Here is a 23,710-nt window from a genome sequence, read left to right as displayed (position 1 = left end):
TATGTGTGTTAAGGAGGAGATGTTTATTACACCACTGCACAACATTTACAAGTGTGAACTGAATATCAAATAATTCAGCTTGAGGCCAAGAGTAGCAGTGTCGACTGAAAGCTTAACGATGTGTACATTTTCAGCATGGCTGGTACATTGATGTATGTAAAGTGTGAACAGCCCAGGTGAGCTAACACACCCCTGAGGCTGACATAAGCTGATTTAATGCATTGAGCAGTATGTGGGGCTGCATGGTGTTAAATGCAGAGCTAAAATCACCAAACTACAGTCTAGCAGAGCCCCGGGGTTTCTCAAAATGTTTATTGTGCAACATGCACCATTGATAGCATCATCAGTGCTGGGTGCTGTCTGTATGCAGATTGGTATGAGTTTATCTGTGGACCTACCTCAGGAAGGTTCTACGTTTTACCCAGGAAGGTGGAGACCGACATATGATCTACGCAATAATGTTGACTTTGATTGCATGACACATAAATACAGCCAGAGTCTAAATGGGCTTCACCACAAAGACTCATTACAGAAAATGAAACTGCAGTTTCAGGGCCGGTTCAAAGCCGGCACTCAATTGAGAACCTTTTTTTTTGTGTTTCGACTGTGAGTGAACCGGCTCCTGGGCGGGAAAACCGGTTCCAGAGCGGCTCCAACTCTTTGCTGGACTTGAACCGCTTACGTCAGGGGTGAGTGGCGGGGTTGCCATGATCAAAAACACAAACCAAACATGTTTTCGCCATTGTCCTGCAGCAAAAAATAAAAAAAGACTAATGGTTTCCAAGGCAAAGCAGTGGTCGGCCAAGATGACAAGCTGCCATTGTCCGCCATCGTTCTTGTTGTTGTGAGTGTCACAGTTCCTCCTCTGTGTACCTGTGTTTTTGTTTTTCCCTCCCCCTCCTGCTCTGTTTCCTTCACTCTCTGCTCACCTGCACTGGATCTGCAATCACACTCCTGCCAGCCATCATCCAATCACCACAGCCCACAAGAACCCTGCACCAACATCCAGTCCCTGCTGGATTGTTCTGCCTACATGGTAGCCAAGTCCAGCTCTCAAGAAAACCTGTTGCTAAACTTTTTGCTATTTTTCGTCATCACCTTGAACCCACCTGACATCTGTGTGTTTTGTTTCAAGGACCCTTCAGCTACAAGCTCCGCCACCGTCTTCACTCTTCTGCCTGTTGACCACCATCTGGATCCCTCAGCACCCCAGGACCCCCGCCAGCTATCCCCTCACCCTGCACTTCAACAATAAACATTGGGAAGGAAAAGTCTTAGTCTGCTTTTTGGGTTCTGCCATAAATACGGGACAGTGAGGGAAAGTTCGTGCTAGCGCTGCTGGGAATAGTGGTCACGTACATCTGACGTCATGACGTGCCTCTTCCATGGGCTCGAGCGGGGGGGAAAAACAAACGGATGCGGTGTTGGTTCGCGAGTTCAACCAGCTCCGAACCAGCGCGAGCACCAGCCCGGTTACAACCCGGTTCACATTGGTCGAAAAGAGGTATCAGAACTCAACCTGCTCTTCATGAGCCTTTCTACACCTTTCATCACCATGAGAGTTAATGTAACCAATCTGACTTCATCTCAGTCCTTGGGGCAGGGATTCTGAGTGACCGGTGTAATAAGGACTTTTTGCCGATCTGTGATAGACAGTGCAGCCTGCAGGTGGAAACTCTTCTGCACACATTTCAGTAAAAATGCAGTAATGTCATCTGGCCCTGTGGCCCTGTAACAGTGACATTGAAGAAAAACACTGCTAACATTCAGCGGAGAAGTCTTAATTCTTGAACCTTTTATAAAAAACGTTGAGTTCATTTGCTGTGGATAGTTAATCTAAAACGAGATCTTTTAGAGGAATTCATGTTGGTCATAGTTTGTAGACTGTAGTCTCAAGTGTCCTCTTGTGCTGTTGCTTTGCCTCCCTCAGTCTTTGCTTTCAGTCTGATTGCACTGCTCTTATATAGCTAGTTATAGCTGATCCTTATTCTTGAATGCTGGTTTCTTCTTGTGGATATAGTCTGTTGCCTTCTTGGGGATGTAAGGTTTGCAGCATTTGTCAAATATTTCCTCTCTCTGGTGTCACATTTTAAATATTGCTCAAACCCATGTAATGTGGTAGCCCACAGCTGGTGGAAGGCAAGCTCAAAGCTCAAATCAAAGTTTGACTCCTGCCTTTGTTTCAATATTTGTGACATGCAGGGGCGTTTCTAGGATTGGATGTATAGGGGTGCTGAGCACTCAGAGAGCTGCCTGGCAAGATCAATTTCACTGTTTTGTACATTTTAATGCAATTTCATTCCCACATTTGTGAAAGAAAAGTATGACACTTTTTGGGAAAGTCTGTGACTCAACCATCAAATCTGATAAAGGTTATTTAAATGTTGAGCCACAGCAAAAGAGAAATGGATTGAAATCATAAAAGGAAAATATGGTAACCCTAATTTCTGGGGAAAGAAGACTAATTTTGATTCAGCAGCTCCTCAACATATACATCAACAGTATGTATGTTTCTGGAGTAAACCAGCCCCCTATAGTGAGAACCAAAAATACTCAAAACTGACATTGGAGTTATTTTTTGGGCTTTCATTTGAAATGCAATGCACAACATGTAAAACGTGGAGGAGCTGTTGTATTTTTGTTGACAAAATATTGTGTTTCAACCAAGTACCGTATAGTTTTTAAACTTTTCTAGCTTGTTCAAAATGACATGCAGTAAAAAAAAAAAAAGTAAAAATCGCTCAAATTTAAGGGGTGCTGGGATTCATTTAGAGGTGCTTCAACATCCCCAAAATAGGCTAGAAACACCTATGGTGACATGTACATTTTAGTGTATATTCATTGTCAGCCTTATATTTAACTCTTCATCATTTGGCCCTGCTTTGACAACAGTGCATTGCATATATTAAGCCCCCTCTCATGATGACTCTGCTGACGCTGGATTAAACCAAAACACAACAGACATTATGACAGATAAGGACTGCTTAACATACTTGAAATGAAAAACCCTCACAAGACATGATTAGGCCTGGCTATATCCGGTTGTATGCGTGAGAGACTTGATTGCATGCCAAATATAACAATGCATGCAATCAGCATTGAACTATATGTTTGCATTGGAAGTGAAAGAGTATGATGCTGCTCACCTTCTCTAAGTGACAATGTTTGCACCGCTTTTCTCAATGCAACATCTTTCCCTTGTTCCTTTATCCCTCACACACACACACTGACCACAGGACAATAATGCTGTTTGACAGGCCGCTAAGGTCAAGCCTCAGGCTGTGTGAGAGCTTCACTCCGGGGGATTGTTGTGGAGATGGACATAAACTTTCCCTCTTAACACACCTGACACTCAAATATTCACTCCGAGTCTGAATCGTGTGTGTGTGTGTGTGTGTGTGTGTGTGTGTGTGTGTGTGTGTGTGTGTGTGTGTGTGTCTGTGTGTGTGGGTGTGGGTGTGTGGGTGTGTGGGTGTGTGGGTGTGTGGGTGGGTGGATGGGTGTGGTAGTAGTGGTTGGGTAAGTTAGTGGGCAGCTTCATCTTCCTGCTATCACATTCCCTGCATGGCACAAAGGAAGACAAAGAGGTTCCATGTGAAGTCAGGTATAAATGTTATGGTCACGGAGGCGTGTAAGCTTCATGATGTATCTGCTTTGTTTGTTGTTTCTCTGCTGTTCTCTTGTGTGTGTTTGTGTGTGTGTGTGTGTGCGTGTGCGTGTGTGTGTGTGTGTGTGTGTGTGTGTTGGCGTGCACTCGCAGCTAGAGTGAGAGTAACAGGTGGAAATAGAAACAAATAACACATTTTCAGAAGGCTGACATTTAGAAATACACAAAAAGAGTCATGCAGCGTACAAGGGATGCAACAATACAGTTAGGCAAGGCGAGTTCTTATTATATTATATTATACAGCACATTTCAAAGTGCTTCTAACAAGGCATTAAAGGTGCATTCTGTAGAATTTAGCGTCATTTAGCGAAACATGCTTGGATGAAATCAGCTGCACAGAATGGACCGAGTGCCATGTGCATTTTTGTATTTAGTTAGTGGCTGCTGAAAATTCACAGGTTGGAAGGTGAAGAAGAACAACAGGATAGCTATTGTGCACATAAGAATTCGTATTGGTATAATTTTATGATAAAACAAGTCAAATCACAGGAGCTCCTCGAAGGCCACCATAGCTTCTGTGATTTAACCAACAGGAGTGATGACCAGGGGAGCGTTTTAATCGAGAATCAGACCTCTAGATATGGCCAAATAATCTCCTTTCTACACACTGTACCTTTAAGAAAATCAGATGTCAGAAAAATACATTAAAAGAAGACATTAGAAATTAATGCAAAGAAAAAAACAGCTGAAACTGAAGGTTAAAGCATAATATGATAGTCTTATGTTATAATAATACAAATTACAGTGTCAGTAAAAAGAAAATTGGTATTTAAATATTTTTCTATTCCATGTGAGTGTCTGTGTGTAGGTCTGTGTCGGTGAACCAGGTGCTGATGCAGGTGTGGCCTCTGATTGGCCAATTGGAGCAGGATTGCTGCTTCTGGATTGGATGAAGATGGACTTGTTTACAGTATTTTTCAATTTGCTAAAACACTAAACCCCTTTAGTCTTAACCAAATTCCTTAGCAGCCTGAAGCCATGTATTCAATCAGTCCCTCTTTTGGCAAAACCATATGACACAACTTATTCAGAAACACATCCTTACCCACTAAAACACATGTTGCACTGTGATGCACTTGTGTTGCATAAAGGTGATCACACTTGAGGCTAATGGTGTGAGGAAACCAATATAAGCCTGGATCCGGCATGCCAGGGGTTTTCCCCTGTTGCCTGGCCAGGGAGAATGTGGCCTGTGATGTGAAGGAAGTCAAGTCAAGTCAAATTTATTTATAAAGCACATTTAAAAACACAGCAGAAGCTTACCAAAGTGCTGTACAATACATACAAAAGAGACGAACAGACAACAAGGACAGCACATCATTGGGGATAGAAACCTATTCGGGGCTTGAGGACTCAAATGCTAAAATATAAAAGAGTGTTTTTAGGCGAGTGAGTCTTAAATAGTCGACAGAGGGGGCAGCCCTGATTGAGGAGGAGAGGCTGTTCCAAAGACGCGGGGCCTTGCCACTGAAAGCTGAATGATTGTAGATACTGTAAGCACTTCAGTTTGATTTTGTGGATTACACTGTAAGGTGCTTCTCATTTAAATTTCTCTAGTTTGTTACTGTATACAGGTGCTAAATTCTCAGAAGATATTTTTTGTTGCCAAATAATTTAGCTTACTTTGAATAATAAACATTATTTCTACAGCTTCATGTCCTGCATGTTTTCAGTTTTTTGATGTAGTGTCTAATGACTGCTCAGTATTGTTTTTAGTTCTGATTGACTCGGGGTATGATCAGACAACACTGTTTGATTCTGCAGGAAGAGTCAGAGGTTTGGTGAATGTAGTTTGAGAATTGGGTTTCATGCTTATAGCGTTGAGAAAAGTGTGGTTGACGTCAAGAAACGCGTTTTAGCAATTGAGAAATACTATACATCTCAACCTGCTCTCCCCTTTCCCCTGACACTTCCAGCATTACACCATGAATCTGAATCTTTGCTCTGTGTAAATGGTGCAGGCCTGCTTTGTGATAGTGTGGAACAAATTAGATTACTGGATTGTTTCTTTGTAAATAGACTGTGAAATAAGTCACACTAAATGTTGAGCGCTGGATGGCAGCAGATAAGGAGTAGCCTTTTTTTTCTGCTTTCTTTGTGTTAGGAGAACAGGTACAGTATCTGTCATGTGTTTACATTTCTGTTTTCTGGTTGGGAAGATGAGGGTTTATTTAGACAACTTTCTGTTTATTGTTTGCCATTCTGCTTACGTCCAAAGTTTAATAAAACTGCTGCTTTTCTTGTATTTGACCTGTTTTGCTGGCTGTCTTGTGAATGGGGAGAGTGGGGCTCACATCATGATTTGTCTAAGTTTCCCCTCGACCGGGGACATAACACTACATAAGTTTACTTTTTTATTCTTGTTTCAATTCTGGTGTGACATTTGAATTAAACATTTTTCCTTACATGAACACTAGAGGGGCTAGTAGACTCTTCAAAAAGAAGATATAAAGAATAAAGAAAACTTTGGATTCCACTGGCTCTAAACTTTCCTCTGTCCCACTGAGCAGGCTGAAAGGTTCAAAGAGCAGCAGAGGAAGCGTGATGCTGTAGCGGTAAAGATTCGATTTGATCCATTTACCACACTGAGTTATGTCAAAGTCAATATAGATAGATATTGTGCTCATAAGATCAAAGCACTTAGAGCAGATTGCTTTGACTTGGAGGGACAAAAATGTATCAAGCTATGCACTTTGCAAGTGTGGGTATATTGCGATAAAACTCACAGTGGAGCCAGATGTTGAGGTTTTCTACTGAAAGAATCAGCAAGGATGACAGAAATGTATCGCCACATTCACAGCTTGAAAATGTTATATTTATATTATAGAGGTTCCAGCAGCTCTTGTGAAGTGATTCTAATGAGGACTATGAAATTAAAAGAGCCTAGTTAAAGTTACTGTTGATAGTCACATAATAAACATCTGTTCAGAGAGAGGGACTTCAAATGTCAACACTATCCCTCCCAACCAGATTTCCTCTTAGCCTCCCATCACAGATAGGCGTGTGCAGTCATGATAGTGCCAGAATCATAACTAATCGGAGGACGCAGTAGGGGCCGCCCCTCAACCAATCAGGACAGAGGATTTGAGATTAGCTATGAGTGGTCCGTCATAACGGGAACAAGGGGAATAATAACATTGCTTGATATCAAGGCGTTGGAAAACGCAGAGATTTCACAATAGTCTCAAATTACTCCACTTACTGATGAGTACCGATGGGTATTATGACCTTTTCTCCAAACCCAGCAGAAAAAAGTAATTTTTTTACACCATTCCTACCAACAGCAGCTTTAATGCAGTGCATTAACAATAAAGCCAATGGTTGTCTGTGTCTGTGAGCAGTTCTGATAGCAGCTGAACCTCAACAACAGTATTTCAACCAGGAGAGACACAGTTTGAAGATTAAAGGTTATTCATTACAGCTGAATGAATGATGAAACTTGACAAAAATCTTTGGCGTAAGGAATCTAAGGGGATAATGTTGTGAATGTAGGATGTGTGAATTTGTCAGCTGAAGAAATCCCCCTAGAGTCCAGACTCTGGTGGTGGTGGTTGATGAATCCTAGGAATTGAAGAATTGCAGAGACCAGGTGGAGACGGGGAGGTGGAGGGGTGCGCACCATCAATGCAAGAAGGAACTAGCAGGAGAGAGAGACACATTTAAAAAGACAGCAGAGAGTTGATAGGCTGACGATAGGGGCGTGCCACTGAGCTATTGGATGACGCTGCTGCTGATTAGCCAATGACAGCTCCAGAGCATGCAGCTGGAAGCGGGTGAGCTATTGAAGAGAGAGAGGAGAGTTAAACAACTGCTGTGATTTATTTTCCTGTCTTCCTGCCTGAACTTTTGCTAGAGCTACATTTGTGTATGTCCTCTACATCAGGATGTTCCAGAACATTTTTTTTTAAAAGTTATCTATAATAGTACATTTTACCCATTGTAGGAAAAAAAATTGACAAAAATAGAAGCTAACCTTGAAATAAAACCTTGGAAATAGAAAATGTAATGAGTTTTCTGCCTTTCTTTTCTCCAGATGACTCCTAAGTTTAGGATCAGTGAACAGTTAATTACATAAAGCATCAGTAGCAGTAGGTTAATTCATAACAGCACATGAAACACAGCCACATGCTCATATAGGTAGGGTCATTTTCTGCAGACCAGCTAAATGAAGCCACATTAAATCACTCTGAGGGACAGAGAGGTCGAGAGTTTTTGGCATCTATATTTTGGGGGTTGCGGGCTGAACAGTTTGGAAACCCATGCTCTACATGGGTCTTATTGCAACTAGTACTCTCAGAGACGAGTCATAGCAGCACTGATGAGCTATTTTTAATTACATGGGTAAAGTACTTGTGCAGACTTGTTGTCTACTGTCAGATCTACCAAACCACTGCATCACCTTGAGACATATTTGATTCATATTAGTGTATTGTCACTACAAACACATTTAAAGGTAAGCATGATTTATATGTTTATAAGGCATAGCTAATAGGCTGACTGATCTGGTACTGCCACGTGGTGTAATCTTGAGTGCTGCACCTATAACGACCCTGCCTTCATGAAATATCTAACTTTAAAAAAACAGAACTGTGATAGCTGGATAAGAGAATCATCACTGAAACAGGTGTCCCAAGACATCTACTGCGTGTCCTATGAGCTCATCTCACGTGTCATCGAGACATTTGGGCGTCGAAAAGGAACCGATCGTTTTCTCTTTTCCCTAAACGTAAATATTTTCTACCTGCATAACCCGTATTTCTCTGCGGTCGCTCAGTTTTTGTTTGGCAGCTCTCTCTCTCTCTTTATCTCCCTCTCCCTCTATCTATCTGCCCCCCCCTCTCTCCTCCTCCTCCTCTCTCTCTCTATCGGCAGAGTCGTGTGGGAAGAAAGTTGGATTGGAAGGAGAAGCGGCTCGATGCTTGTCAAGCGTTCTGCTCAGCACCACGGAGAGAGAAGGACTGCGCGCTCGGACAGCAGCTCATCCATCGATATGAGAGAACTGTTCCGGAATCCGAGGAGTTTGGGCCGAGAGATTTAATATTTTTAACATGAACACACCAGGATTTGGACTTCTTCTCTGCTCGTCAAGTACCCTGATGTGGTTTTATTCTCTGGTACATCTTCATTGACGTACTTTCGTGGCGCAATATGTGGAAAGATACGCCGTGCGGATAAGCCATGGTAAAGGTGCCAGCGGAACCCCGCTTTACGCACGGCGCAGAGGATGACAGTGAGTCTACACTGAGAGGTCAGTGATCTCTTTAAAGTGGCGGACAGGATTTTTTAACTGCAGTTAATGATCAGCGACGGCTCGTAGTGCGTAACTACGGACACCACGTGTTGGGAACTCATCAGAAGGATCAAAACATGTCCACTTTTCCTCGGAGTTGCCTTCTTAGTAGTTTAGAGTGAGAAACAAACACACGAGCTGTTTCCGATGGAAAAGTGAGAAGTCTGAGTGAACTCAGCTAGAGCGCGAAGTTGAATGCCTGCTGAATCTTTCTCAGTAGAGCGCACAAACATAAAGTGACAGACAGCAAGAATAACCTCAAATCAGAAAAGGAGAATACAGTTTCTCTAAATGTTCATTTGATGTGACAGCTATTTCTCCTCCTGCTGCTGATTCAGAGGAAGATTTGCCAAACATGACACAAGTGAGATCTGTTCTCTAATTTTGAGCCAACATACCTTCATCCTTGAATCTGTTGCACAGACTCCCTATCTCAAACTCACAATGGAGCCTTTGGACCAGAACCACTGGTTTCCCTTTCTTTCAGACCTGAACTCCACCTTTTCAGCAACACCTTCCTCCTTCCTCCTATCCTACCCTCGTCTCTTCAACATCTCCTCCAACATATCCACGCAGAGTATTCCCTTCCATGGCAGCAGCACCCTCATGACGGCCATTATCTCCCTCACAGTCTTCATGGTGGGTCTGATCGGCAACACTCTGGCCATCTATGTGGTGCTGCGCTACGCCAAAATGAAGACCGTCACCAACATCTACATCCTGAACCTGGCTGTGGCTGATGAACTCTACATCCTCGGCCTGCCCTTCCTCACCACACAGAACGTGCTGTCTTATTGGCCGTTTGGCTCCTTCATGTGTCGTGTGGTCATGACGGCGGACTCCATGAACCAGTTCACGTCAATTTTCTGCCTGACAGTCATGTCCATCGACCGATACCTGGCTGTGGTTCATCCAATCCGCAGCACCAAGTGGAGACACCCAAGGGTGGCCAAGGTGGTGAGCGCAGCTGTGTGGGCGGTGTCCTTCGTGGTGGTCCTGCCTGTAGTCATCTTCTCTGATGTTCAGGTAGGCTATGAACTAAACTCCTGGTCGCCCCCTCCTTGGTCATGAAGTAAAACTTAGCTTTAAAAATAAGACAAACCTTAGGGACAACATAACTTGATTAAAGACTCCCTAACACCAACATCTCACCAGCAGCTCCTTCCATTTTAAAGTTTACATAACATAGGCCTTTAATGGCTCGTTTCTACCAAGCGGTCTGGTATGGATCAGTACAGTTTGGTACGGGTCGAATCGGTAACACCTGATCCTGTTTGCGTTTCCACAGCCAACCGTGCCCTACTTGATGGGCTGCATGTAAGCCGGATGCTGATAGCCACGTCAGCTACGTAATAGCGTGACGTCATGGCAGCGTGACACAGTGTACCCCGCTAATAAATGCAACGAAGAAGAAAAACGCGAGGAAAGTCTGCACCTCCGCGGTCAACCATGGAACGCTGTCTCTTGACGCCATTTTCCAAACAGTTATCTTCCCGAAGTCCACTGGAGATTTAAACATGGCGGGGTTCTGTGTTGTTTGTTATTACCGCGGTCGCACAGGAAGTGATGATTCTTTCGACCAATCAACTGACTGCAGTGTTTCTAGCTCCACCCTCTGGAGTCGGATCGTAATGTCTGGCACCCCAACAGAAGGGTTTCAAAAAGTGGGACAATACGGCTCGGTAATTTGGGGACCTGTCCCGGTTTTAGTCAATGGAAACGCCACAAAATGCATGCCGTACCGAGACGAACCGAACTGAACCCCTTGGTGGAAACAGGGCTTTTTCATTGTTCTCATGAGCCAGACAACAAAATTGCTACTTCTCTCATGTCTGTATGCTTAAAATGAAGTTGCAGCGAGCTGAGAGCTAGGTTGCCGTAGCATAAAGGCCCATACTACAGCCAATGGTGGAAAAGCAGCCGGACGCAGAACAAATATTACAAATCATCCTGAATTTACATCTGCAGTACACTTACTCAACATATGATATCTCTCTCTGTACATATATCAAAGTTTGAAACAGGACAATTATGCATTTAACTGGCCTATGTGCTAGATCGTTTAAATATGTGGACCACTGACTTTTTATAAATATGGACGACATGTCTCCATCTTCTTCATATCAGTTTGATAGGAACTAACTACAATGACAGAAAGCTTGTTTGAGAAAAAATGGACATGTTATCTGGTTTGACCCATGTCCCATCTGTTAAAATGGAGTTGGCAGGCTTATGACGTGCTAAAGCCAGGGGGAGCTTTAAAACTTTTGGCTTTACTCTGAGAGAGCTGATGTGCTGCTTCAGTCTAAGCTTTTAAAAATGACAAGTAATGAGTCTGTCTCTATAAATAGGTAACTGAATCATCCTGAGTTTACATCAGCGGCTTTCTTGCTGAATATATTATATGACTTTTGTTTTGGACAAATACCAAAGTTAAGAAAGATGAGTTATCCATTTCACTGGCGGATGTGCTAAACTGGTTTAGCTTTGGAAAATGTACTTTCAGGAGCAACTGGAACCGGTCATAACAGAGGTCAAGAGGTGCTCATAAGGATCTTGCTAAGTTAAGTCTTGCATTCAAAATATTACTCAAGTAAATGTAATGATGATAAACAAAATATACTTAATGCGACAGAAGTCAAATTGCATTCAGAATAATATAATGTACCACTGTATTATAACCACTGTTGCATTAATCCCTCAAATGTTACAGATGGTAAAGGTGGAGCTCATGTATGGCTACATTTAGCCAGATTAGTGTTCGGTCCATCTCTGTCGCTGCACAGGAACAGATTTTTTAAAATTCTAGTCAAGGTGTTGACTTCCTCTAGCTCCACTGTGTTGTGTTCCTGCTCTGTCTCAGGACCGGCAATCCAGACGGGAAGTGAGGCACAGAACATACTGTATAATACATGGATGTAGCATCAGTGGCATCAAGCATTGGTTTCTGGAGTTAAGTTTTGAAGCCTTTTGTCGGTGAAAGCCATATTGGAAAGGAAGACCTAATTACAGGGACAGAGGCAGCCTCTAGCCTCCTCGCTAACAGCTACAGTTAGCTAGTCTTCTGAACTACTGGATTAAAAAAGAGAAATGAGCTATTCAGACCAAAATTATTTTTCCAACAATGCTGTAAACATGCTTATAATTGCTGTAAAGATTGACTATATTGAATGGGTGTGATTGTGGTTTCTGGTACTTCCAGAGCCAGCCTCAAGTGGACACTCCAAGAACTGCAGTTTTTAGTATTTCTGCATTGGCTTCGTTTCCTACTGCCAGAGGTTGCTGTTTGGCACCAAAACCAAAATAAAACGTCCAGTTGATTTTAGAATAAAAAACTATGTGTTGACACCAGATCATATTTTATCTGACAACAACAAACCGACATAATGAGCGCAGCGGCCTGGAGTGGACAGGTCAGAGGTTTTCAGAGGCCAATAAAGACAACAAGGAGGAGGAGCAGGTCAGCCATAATTTGATAAAATAATTCAAGCCACATATTTTTTTTGAGAGTAAAAAAGTTGTAAAAACATACCAAAAGGATCAGTCACACTTATCATGGATCACAGGAGCTTCTTGTCTTCGAAGGCCACCGTAGCTTCACCGATGGGAGGAGTGAGCAACAGAGCATTTCAATCTCTCGCTAAATATTCCCCAATCTATTCACTGAACCTTGAGGTGTGATTTCAAGGGTTTCCACTTGAAAATCGAGTGAAAGGCAATTACATATGTTAGACATGTCTACCTGGACCACAGTGATGGCAATCAAGGAATATTATTGTTTTGTTGATTGATTTTAAAGACATCAGAGGAAATCCTAATTCCCCATAATTCAGCAACGTTTGACAGAATAAAACATGTAGCCGAGGTCGACAGCTTGAGTCACATTTATCTTTCACATTGGTTTACTTCTGCTTTATTGGCTTTGTAGTCGTGGATCCTCTGAAGAATTTGATGCTGTATGAAACCCAGCTGTGCACACGATGTATTAGAGCTTACCCTTTCAATTCCCTCACCACATCGATCACCTGAAAGCTCAATATTCATTCCTGTCTCCCAAGCACGTAAAGCTTTGATTGACACAAGGCAAAGATATGTCTATATATTCAAGTTATTGATGACATGGGAACACACCATTAGTATGAGCACGTTGGAAATGTGCACCGACTGTGTGTCTGATAAAATTTGTCCGCTTTGCCGTTAATGATAAAAGTTGAAATCTGTATTTAACTGTATCAGAGGCTGTTCAATTCTGTGTAACGCCTTTTCTTCCGTCTGTGTTTTATACAAATCAACATGCAGTGTAAGCTAACTTTTACCCAAAGCCAGGTCACATGTTTTGTGGTCTAATGAAGTCAGGCTGTGGTGGTTTAAAGCAGGCTGTACATAAATGTGTCACTGCTGCTGTCCGTGGTTTTGATCCATGGCTGGTTTGGATAAGAGTTGCAGCGTCAATCTCTACAAGGTGACATGAATTAACTGATCTAAAAATTGTATGGAGTGGTTGTGTGTTTGCCTGTGTGTTTATGTGTGCATGAGTGTGTCCTTCTATTAGCATCAGGGCCCATCATAGTTATGTTACATTACTGTCTGAGAGAATAATCATTTCTGACTGGGACTAAATCTGAGGAGTTCTTCCCAAGGTGAAAGAGTTTATAGTGTCGGAAACAAAGACAGCAGAGAGGATCCATGATGCCTTATCTGAAACAATGAAATGGTTGAATGTTTGGCAAGTCTATTTGCTAGACAGGGATAGAAAACAGGAGAAAATCTAATTAAATATTCAATATTTATCATAAATTCAAGCTTGCCACACCCATTCTTTTCTCCAAGGAAGTAAGTAAGTAAGTAAGTAAGTAAGTAACCATCCACATCACACCTGTCCTGCAGCAACTCCACTGGCTTCCCATCAAGCACTGAATCATTTTAAGATTCTGTTTCTCACTTTCAAGGCCATCATCAACCTAGCTCACAGGACCTCATTGAGCTCCCCCATACCAAAATACCCACCTGTAGTCTCAGGTCCTCCTCTTCCACCCAACTCACCCTCCCACCTGCTTGCTTGACCACCATGGGCCCGTTCAGCCCCCCGCCTCTGGAACTCTCTCTCCCAGGACTTCAAAAATTCCACCTCGCCCACCACCTTCAAATCCCATCTCAAAACTCACCTTTTCCGCCAAGCATACTCAATTTAATCTGTCTTTATGGGACTGGAATGACTTCACTTTCACTTTCACCATGACTTCACTTAATAAAATGTATTATTATTATTATTATTATTATTATTGTTATTATTATTATTATAAAGTAAGTGAGTAAGTAAGTAAAGTCCATTTGGTATAGCACAAGGACAATTAGAATCCATAAACATCGGAGGCAATAGGTGCTTATAAGTAACTGGGCCTAATGTTGAAGCAGAACTAAGTTTGAAATGACGCTTGTACTGAAACCAGAGATGAACTTGATGGACGTGATCAGAGCATGATTTGTGTCTGGTCTATGTCTCGGCTAATACGTGGCAACCTTACATCTAACTGTTTTATACAGTAGAAAATATTGAGCAGCAACTAAACAAAATAAGTGGCCAAATGGCCCCGAAAGTTTAAAGAAAACATGTTCTTACAAGAAAACCATAATTACCTCATATTTTTTAACTTGTCAGTGTTGCGTTTGCATCTTGCTCCCATTGACTCCCATTTCAGAACTAGAATCACACATGTGACCTGAAACACTGCGGACTGAAACTCTGATTGGTTCATAACTTTAACAAAAGCCTTTGTGTGTGCAATGAAAGAAAAGTGTTGCAGCAAGTTCTGTTCCTAAAAGAAAACACAAAAGCTTTTAGAAAGAGAGAGAGCAAGAGAATAAAAGTTTAAGGTTTTATAGAAATACGCTTGTGTTGTAAAGCTGAAGGCCATTGGTTGGACAACAATAGAACAAAGTAGTCATGTCAGGGAAAGAGATTTCACAGTTGTTCAGTTTATTCTTGTAGGTACCCAAGATGAAGGCCTTATGGATCAGAATGTTATCTAATATGAAAAACGTGCACTTTAAAACCCATAAAAGCAGACAATTCAATTTTTCATCCAAAGAGGTTCATGAAGTCTGACACTGTATACTATAGCAAAACTGTTCTTTTCACTAGACCAGTGTGTGTTTTTCTTTTTTACCTCTACATGTTTCGACTACAAACATCCTGCAGACTTCTTCAGAAGAGTAACGTGATGTTGTGACATGTCTGTCGGCTGATTTATAGAGGCTTGGTCGTCCTACCTGATGGGGCAGGACGACCACGCCCCCTGCTATCTGACAGTCTTATGACAGCATCCCAGGTGTGAGACAGCATGTAGGCCCTCCTAATCCCGGTTCCCTGTCCTCTGGGCCCGCTTCCTGATCTCTAAAGCCTCTCTCATCCAACGCTGGTATCTGTTGCTCTCTGAGTTGATTACCTTGGCCTTTTCACAGTCCATATTAAATTTCATTCTACCAAATATTAATTAACAAGTTGTGTAGGCTAACATCCATCTCTCTGTAACCCACAGTGGAGGGTGCATTTTAACATAGTGAGCCACAAGTAACAAGAAGGGGGGTCTGGGGGTCATCTCATCGGAGACCCAACACTAACTTCCCCACATTCTTGTGAATATTTGTGCAACAAACTGTGGTGGCAATGGAATTATGTTAAAGGGAAGCTACACTTTTAACACACAATTAGCAAGTTTAGTCATTTTAAAACTGAGTAGTTTAATTTCACTTACACATAATCAGATGACAGATTTTGGTGCCCTGTTTGGACCATAGACTGTATAAATAATGGATGTAGTATCTGTGACGTCAGCCATCTGTTCCTGAGCGCTGTTTTGAAGCCAACCTTGGCGGAAGCCATATTGGTAATGCTGAACTCAACCAAATTTAAGGTTGATTTATAGTTCTGTGTTGCCCCTACGCAGCAGGGGCTGACGCGGACATGAGCTCCACATACTTGCGTCAATCTGTCCGTGATGCGCAGGAATTCTCCGCCGAAACTCTTGAGGGCAGTGTGGTCTCTCTGATAGCCGGTCGCCTGCTTCAGGCCACGCTATGATCTCTGTTCACTTTTCCACAGAGATTCAGAGCGTGTTATGTTAATCTACAGCTGATACATGTTGCTGTTTATCATACAGACATGATTACATGAAGAATAGAGAGGAGGAGATGAAATACACGGACAATATGCAGGGATCCTGGAAGTGCTGTAAATGCGGAAATACAATGCCACCGAGCGGACCAATCACAGGGCTTGCGGTCCGCGTCGATTCTACTCGTAGTTACATTTTAGAGGAGGTGCACGTCAGCTATGTGTAGGCCTCTGTGTAGGTACAGGAGCCACACAGCTATGTGTGTAGGCCTCTGTGTAGGTACAGGAGCCACACAGCTATGTGTGTAGGCCTCTGTGTAGGTACAGGAGCCACACAGCTATGTGTGCCCGCTTATCAGTCACGTCAGTCATGTCCTTATTTGGGCAAAAACTTGTAATCTTAATATCTTCTGAACCGTTGTGTAAGAAAAAAAATTCACCCCCGTACTGTGTGTGCCGATGGAGAAATTAGTGACGTAGACTGAAGCCGTTTTTTTAACCAGGCTGTAAACATGTTAATTTCTGCTGCAAATATCTGCTTTTTTGAATTGGTGTGTATGTGGTTTCCTGTGTTTCTGCAGCTAGCTTCAAGCGGATTCTCGATGAACTGCAGTTTATAACACTTCCGCATGGGCTTTATATTTTGAGACTGGTGGTAGCCAATGGTTGGACTTAGGCCAGCACTACTGTCATCTTCTTTTTACTTAGATTTTCCTCTTCTATCGGACACTGTCAAGACTTTTGAGTTTGTATTAGTTCGATGTTGTTCTCCAATGATTACAGACAAGTAAGCATCCAGTAACACCCATAGGTAACGTATTTAAGGTGCTGATATGAATAGACAAGAGGAACTGTAACATGGAAAGCACAAGAAAGGGCCCAGCAGCTGGTAAGAAGTAACAATACACCAAGGGGTTGAATTTAGGAGTGAGGGCACTTCGGGACCAGGTAAAGCACTGAATAACACGTCTAATTTACATTATTTCATTTCTTTTAGGAGACATTTAACTCCTGCAATATGATCTGGCCCGAGCCAAAGAACGTGTGGTCGACGGCCTTCATCCTCTACACTGCCACGGTGGGCTTCTTTGGACCGCTGCTCATCATCTGCCTCTGCTACCTGCTCATCGTTATCAAGGTGTGTTTCCACCGGAGGAACTTTACCCCTAAACTATGTGCGTTTCGACGATGGAACTGGGTCTTAATTGAGTTTAGGGGTAGATAATCTCCCACCTGAAAAGCCCCTGCTAGGGGGGTAGTACTTTTCAAAAAGCCCCGGGACTTTTGGGAGGCAGGGCCTGCAATGTTGAACGTGTCTGATTGGTAGATTAACCGCAGTGTTTTTATTCTGCCCGTCATCCACAATAACATCACACACATCTGTGATTCACTTGATTTCTCTTTCTTTCATTAGTTTTTATTTGTTCTATCTTTTTTGTATGTGTGTGTACTTTTCAAAAGAAGAAGCTGTGATTCTCTTGATTTAGCAGCTTGTAACAGTAGTCTTCTCTCAGCCCACCTTGAATGCGTCTCTCCCGGTGTTACGGTTTTAAAAGTGACCCTGTAAACTGGAGACCCTCAGCTGAACGTGTCAGTGTTTGTGGAGTTTACACAGCTGTTGAAACACAGAGGGAGTTCCTGGGAATGCAAACTAGTTTAGTTTTTATTAAGATTTCAAAATATCCTCATCAGATATTTAATGATCGTCTAAAGATGTTTATGAGGGATGCATCTGGCTGAAAGTCTCCAGTTAACAGGGTCGCTGTTTAAACCAAAACACCAAGGATCTCTGCCACAGCTTTTTGAGTTCAAAAGGATTTTAAAGCCGTGTTGAAACGTCTTTGCTACTCGCGCTTATCTCCTCTCACGTGTTGATTCAGTGAATCCATCTGTGAGGAAATATAGCGCCAGCTGAGTCTTTTCCATGCTAGTGAGGCTGAAAGAGCCTGGAACTCTTGGTCGAAATGCACCTTATGAGTGCCAATGAGGCTGATTAACAAACCTCATGTTTAAATTCATACCAACATCAGCATACATTATGATAATTTCCATCAGTCTCTGCTTCCCCCCTCTCCTGCTTCATTACTTAATTCACATATGGATCCTCTTCATCGTAATCAGGCTACCTTTGGTGTTCTCGCTGCAGGTGAAGTCCTCGGGGGCGCGGGCAGGCTTCACCAAACGACGGCGATCAGAGCGTAAAGTGACAAGGATGGTGGTGGTGATCGTTGTGGTGTTCGTGCTCTGCTGGCTGCCGTTCTTCATCATCAACATGATCAACCTGGTGGTCATCATCCCGGAGTCCAGTGCCACGGCAGGCATCTACTTCTTTGCTGTCATCCTGTCCTACGCTAACTCCTGTGCCAACCCGGTGCTCTACGGGTTCCTGTCGGAGAACTTCAAACAGAGCTTTACAAAAGTAGGATGAATATCTTCTGGTTATAGAAAGCAGTAAATGCAAATGTTAAAGACTTACTTTAATATTTTGGGATTATGAATGTTTGCTTTGGTTACAATGAATATCTTCATTTTATTGTCCTCTCCAAAGCCTCAGTTTTAATTCATTAATCTAAACAGTGTTTTTATCTAAGAGTTACCGACTTTATATCATCTCACCATGTCCAACTATGAGGAGATTCTTATTTTAGGTTATTTTATCATCCATGCATGCAATCCCTCTCAGACTTTGAGCTTTTATGGATACCTTTAAACTAACTCAGGTAATTAAATCTCCCACTCATTGGAAAGGTCACTGTCTTGATATGGATTAACAACATGGTCTCAGTCCCTACGTCTCTGAAACTAAGTGCGTCAGATCATAATCTGGTTAATTTATCTGGTCTCTTCCGTGTTTTTAACTCTTCCTCTGCTGGAAACTTTTCTGATCTCTAACCCAAATTTTAACAGAGAGAAACTTGACTCCCATTTTCATCACATTTGTAAGACTCCTCTGGATTCCCCATACAAAATCAAAGTGTGTGTTGCAGGTGCTATGTATCAGGAGTATGCGGTGTAAATCCCCTGATGTAGACGATGGAAACCCCAGCAATCCTCGGACTGAAAGAACCACGGCACACGACTGTGTCCTGCTCTCCCCTCGTAACCAGATATATCAGGACCCACAGAGCAGCCAGGTACACTCTCTCTCTCTCTCTCGGTCTGTCTCTGTCTCTCTGTCTCTCTGTCTCTCTGTCTGTCTGTCTGTCTGTCTGTCTGTCTGTCTGTCTGTCTGTCTGTCTGTCTGTCTGTCTGTCTGTCTGTCTGTCTGTCTGTCTGTCTGTCTGTCTCTCTCTCTCTCTCTCTCTGTCTCTGTCTCTGTCTCTCTCTGTCTCTGTCTCTGTCTCTCTCTCAATTCAATTTCAATTCAAAGGGCTTTATTAACATGGAAAATATATTGAATCATTGCTAAAGCTTAAAAAGAAATCAAACACAAAATTACAAACAATTACAGAATAATAAGATTAAATGTTAAACTAACAGAGCTGTATAGAAGAAAGAAAATATATGAATAATAAAGATAATAATGATAATACAAATAAAAATAACAATAATAATACTAACAACAAAAATAATAATACTAGCAACAACAAAAATTATAATAACAACAATAATACTAATAATAATTAAACATTAATTCTCTCTCTATATATCTCTCTCTGTCTGTCTGTCTGTCTGTCTGTCTGTCTGTGTGTTACACTTTTAATGTGTCCAACAAAAAAAGAGAATGTCAGTGAAAAGAGAAAACATCTCTGGTGACATTTGAGAGAAAAAAATGTGTGGCCAAAAAAAAAGTTAATGTCAATCATCTCCTCTCCATAAACCTCTGTCCTCTTATACCAGCTCTCCTCCTCTGCCTCTATGCGTCCTAAATCTCCAGAGTTCTGCAGGAATATATGAATGAGCCAGCCGGCTTCAGCTCAACCAGCTGAGCATGAGTAAAAGAAAACAAAGTGGGGTTGACGGGCAACAGTAATGCAAGTAAAAGTTAAAGTTGGTGATGTCATCGTGAAAAACTGTCCACAACTCTCACCAACCGAAGGCCAAAAGAGGTCACAACTTCAACAAACTGCCAGAGAAAAATCAGATAAAGTGTGATGAAGAAAGTGAGGAAAAATCAGAAAGAAGAATGAACGAAAAGCAGCGACTGTCACAGGCTGCATGCATGAACCGTCTCTGCAGGAAGATGATTGACAATAACTATTGAAAACTATTTCATGGCCACAAATGATTTCTGCTTCAAATGTCAACAGAGGAGCTCCAGTGAACAGAGAGAGAGGTATTGGAATCATATTGCTCTCTGCTTTTTTAAGAGCTATGATGAGCTGCGTCTACAGTTCACGCACACGCACATGCACACGCACATGCACACGCACATGCACACGCACATGCACACGCACATGCACACGCACATGCACACATGCATGCAGGTATCTGTGTGTGTGGGAGCAGCTAATTGTAAAAGGATGGTAAATTAATGCTGCTGTGGGGGTTATAATGAGGGACAACTTGAATCAGGAAATGATAGATTATGAGATTATGAGATTATGAGATTGTGTGTGTGTGTGTGTGTGTGTGTGTGTGTGTGTGTGTGTGTGTGTGTGTGAGGAGACATGAGATATCCTCCATTTAGAAAGCTATAAAGGAATTAGATATTTGTTTCTTTTAACCAATCAAACAACAGCCTGACATTCTTAACAACACGCGTACACCCTGTAACAAAGACCTAAGGGCTTCCTCCGTTTGTTACCGTTTGCTTCCCAGCCATATCCTTTCTTCCATGACTGACTCTCTTCTTTCTTATTTTCTCTGAAGATCTCTCCTCAGCCTCCTGGCTCACCTACCTCACACACAGCCACCTCTCTATCTGCCTTCCCTGGAATCAGACCCACCACCACCACCACCGCCGCCGCCGCCGCCGCCGCCAACGCCGCCACCGCCGCCACCGCCGCCACCGCCGCCACCGCCGCCACCGCCGCCACCGCCGCCACCGCTGCCACCACCGCCTCTGTAACCTCTACAGCAGCATCCATGGTAACCTCCATGGCGGAACTTCCCACCGTCACTGCCCTGACGACCCCCTCCTTGTCTTAACCTATAGCTCCACTGCGAGAGTAGCCGACAGTCATCAGGTGTTTCAGACAGCGAAAAGATAACCTGATATATAAAAACTAAGATGTCAGAGCTGAGCGGCTGAATTGACCAATATAATCTTGGTTCTGCATTGCACCACTTATGTCCCCTATGTATCTGCACCTGTTGAACCACAAGCTGTTATCAGACTCCATTTTTGTTTCCATTCAGCTATCTAACATAAGTGCCTTTTCAGCGCCTCACAGCAACTCTCACAGGACCTAAATGAACTCATAGGAACATTGACTCTTTTCTTCTCTCACATCCTGCCACATAGCTAGGGCTGGGTGATAAAATGATAATGATAATTATGGTGATATATTTTTTTCTTGATGGAAGTATAAGAAATGTTTGTTAAAAAATGTATATAGTATTTAAACCAGTAATTGAATCCCCCAATCACTGGAGAGGGAGGGAGCACCAATGTGCCTTAAACGCTAGTTGCCACTCAGCATTAAAGAGAAGAAGATGTTAACGAACAGCCAATCCTGTCGCAGGGCAAGCAGTAGGCATGCTAACAGACTTTAGGATGCTTTGTTTGGGCGTTAACCTGGCTCATGCATACCAGTAATCGATTTTTTTTCACCAGTAGTACAAATGGCCCGTTTTCATCGCTAATAGCTGGCAGGCAATCTACACACTAAATCTCATCTTAAAGAAAGAACATGCTTCCTATTTGCATCTTAGATAATTATGGATTAAAGAAGCTTATCAGAGAACAATTTTATATTTATTGTGATAACTATCGATATTGACTGATATGAAAAACCTTATTGTAATAACATCTTTTTCAATATCGCCCAGCCCTACACACAACATGAGGAAAAGGAAGATGGACTTGTGCTTATGTAGCGCTTTTCTGCTCTTTTTAGTTCTTACAACGCTCGTCACATTCACCCATTCACACACCGACAGCAGGGGACCATCATTATTAAGTCATTCCACTCATACGCACTCACTCACTCAATCACTCACCTGGAGCCATATGGGAGTCATTGTCTTACCTAAGGACACTTCATCTGACCGCAGGAGCTGGGATCAACCCGCCAACCTCCCAACTGAGAGAGGACCGACTCTACCACTGAGCCACAGCCGCCCTGATAAGCCTGTGTTTACTTTCAGAACCAAAAACTTGTGCTGGAGAGGGTTTTCTTGAGGTATCTGATAGAGGTTTAAACTGGCATTACAGGGTTCAAACAAAACACTGTGGTTATAGTGCTGCAAAGAGAAGACAAATTAAGAGGATGTTATTTTCAGTTTTAAAAATCGGACTTAATCAGACAGCTACACAGCACCGTGCACTTAATCAATACCACGTTTAAATGTAGAATATTGTTAAATGTGATGAAAAAGCTGGGAGGAATGTTGACATCTGTTCATTAGTGCAGGAAAGTCTGCTGTGATATTTTTGTAAGCTGTATTTAAAGAAAAAAGACTTGCTTTTTGTTTGTCAGCTCTTCAGACTTGTGGCCTGTTCAGTGTCTTTGTAAAAACATGATCAGCAGTGAACACAAACCTCTGACCTCTTTGTATATATGCCTCTTAATTTGTGCATTCACGTTCTTTGCATGTCATGCGTCTGTGTTTTTATGTGTGTGTGCATGTTTGTTTTGTTTCTGTTTCAAACCTTAATCTGTACATACTTTCAAAGCAGCATATTGTTACTGTTGTGATTGTGTGACATGATTTTCTATATGTCCTGTTTTCCGTTGTTTCAATGTTATCTCTAATCAAACTGGCAGCTCAATACCGCAGCTGTTACAGCTGGGAACGCCTTTAACCCTGGAAAACACTTTCATCGTCTGCTCTTAAGCTCTTATGAAAGGCCTAGTCTCTACTCTCAGGACAATTTATAGATCATCACACCACTGCAACACAACTTTCTGATTGGCTTGCTACAAGCTCTTAAAAGTCATGTAACAGGTCACTGTGTGTGTGCTCTCTGCCATGGTTGAACACTTAATGACAACAGACCATGCAAAGAAATTGGACCATCTCTGAAAATTCAACGCAGCTTCTCCTTCTTTGTTGGATGTACAGAAAGTGGGTGTATAGTACCAGCAAAAATGTGCTTTAATATGAGTTGTATTGTGCGTATGTATTGTTTTACTATCACTTTGAGATGAGTCTTTCAATGTTGGTACAATCAAAAAAAGGTGATGAGAGCTGAAATAACCCCTGCATCCGTGGTGGAGGTTTACCTTAGCAGCACGTACCTGAGCATCGTTAGTAACATTGATTGATGGTTGTTCTTTCTCTGCCTCTTTCACACGTGTAAAGAAAGAGAGAAAAGGCTTGAGTGGCAAGCAGCAAGAAAAAGCCAATCAGGTAAATATAAATAGCTGGGCTGATGTCAGAAAAACTAGTGAAGCTGGAAGGAGGAGGGAAAATAAAGGCTGCTGAAAATGTCTGCTTCACAGAGACTGTGCTGTATATTTAACCAGCTTGTTGCACGTGTTCATGTCTTTGTTGGATTTCTTTGGAATAAAATAGTGTGTTAAAAATCAAA

At 42.3% G+C, this 23,710-nt stretch overlaps 1 protein-coding gene across 1 annotated transcript; it reads left to right on the top strand.

Moving 5' to 3' along the window:
• The first annotated feature begins 8,075 nt into the window (after nucleotides 1-8,075).
• LOC117815387 (somatostatin-like receptor F_48D10.1) lies at nucleotides 8,076-23,710 on the top strand. Its single transcript, XM_034687072.1, has 6 exons — nucleotides 8,076-8,120; nucleotides 8,540-9,983; nucleotides 17,069-17,209; nucleotides 18,218-18,490; nucleotides 19,059-19,205; nucleotides 20,884-23,710. The coding sequence occupies exons 2-6, from the start codon at nucleotides 9,402-9,404 to the stop codon at nucleotides 21,160-21,162; spliced, it is 1,422 nt and encodes a 473-aa protein (XP_034542963.1). The 5' UTR covers nucleotides 8,076-8,120; nucleotides 8,540-9,401; the 3' UTR covers nucleotides 21,163-23,710.

Source organism: Notolabrus celidotus, chromosome 7, assembly GCF_009762535.1.
Source record: "Notolabrus celidotus isolate fNotCel1 chromosome 7, fNotCel1.pri, whole genome shotgun sequence".
In the NCBI taxonomy this organism is placed as follows: Eukaryota; Metazoa; Chordata; class Actinopteri; order Labriformes; family Labridae; genus Notolabrus; species Notolabrus celidotus.
Note: the sequence above shows the minus strand (reverse complement) of the source record. Positions and strands in the feature narration are given on the sequence as shown.

Bases quoted from the DNA above. Each gene is read 5' to 3' on its own strand.
- LOC117815387 (XM_034687072.1), top strand. From the start codon at position 9,402: ATGGAGCCTTTGGACCAGAACCACTGGTTTCCCTTTCTTTCAGACCTG. The intron at 9,984-17,068 runs GTAGGCTATGAA...CATTTCTTTTAG, and splicing joins TCATCTTCTCTGATGTTCAG to GAGACATTTAACTCCTGCAA. The intron at 19,206-20,883 runs GTACACTCTCTC...TTTTCTCTGAAG, and splicing joins AGGACCCACAGAGCAGCCAG to ATCTCTCCTCAGCCTCCTGG.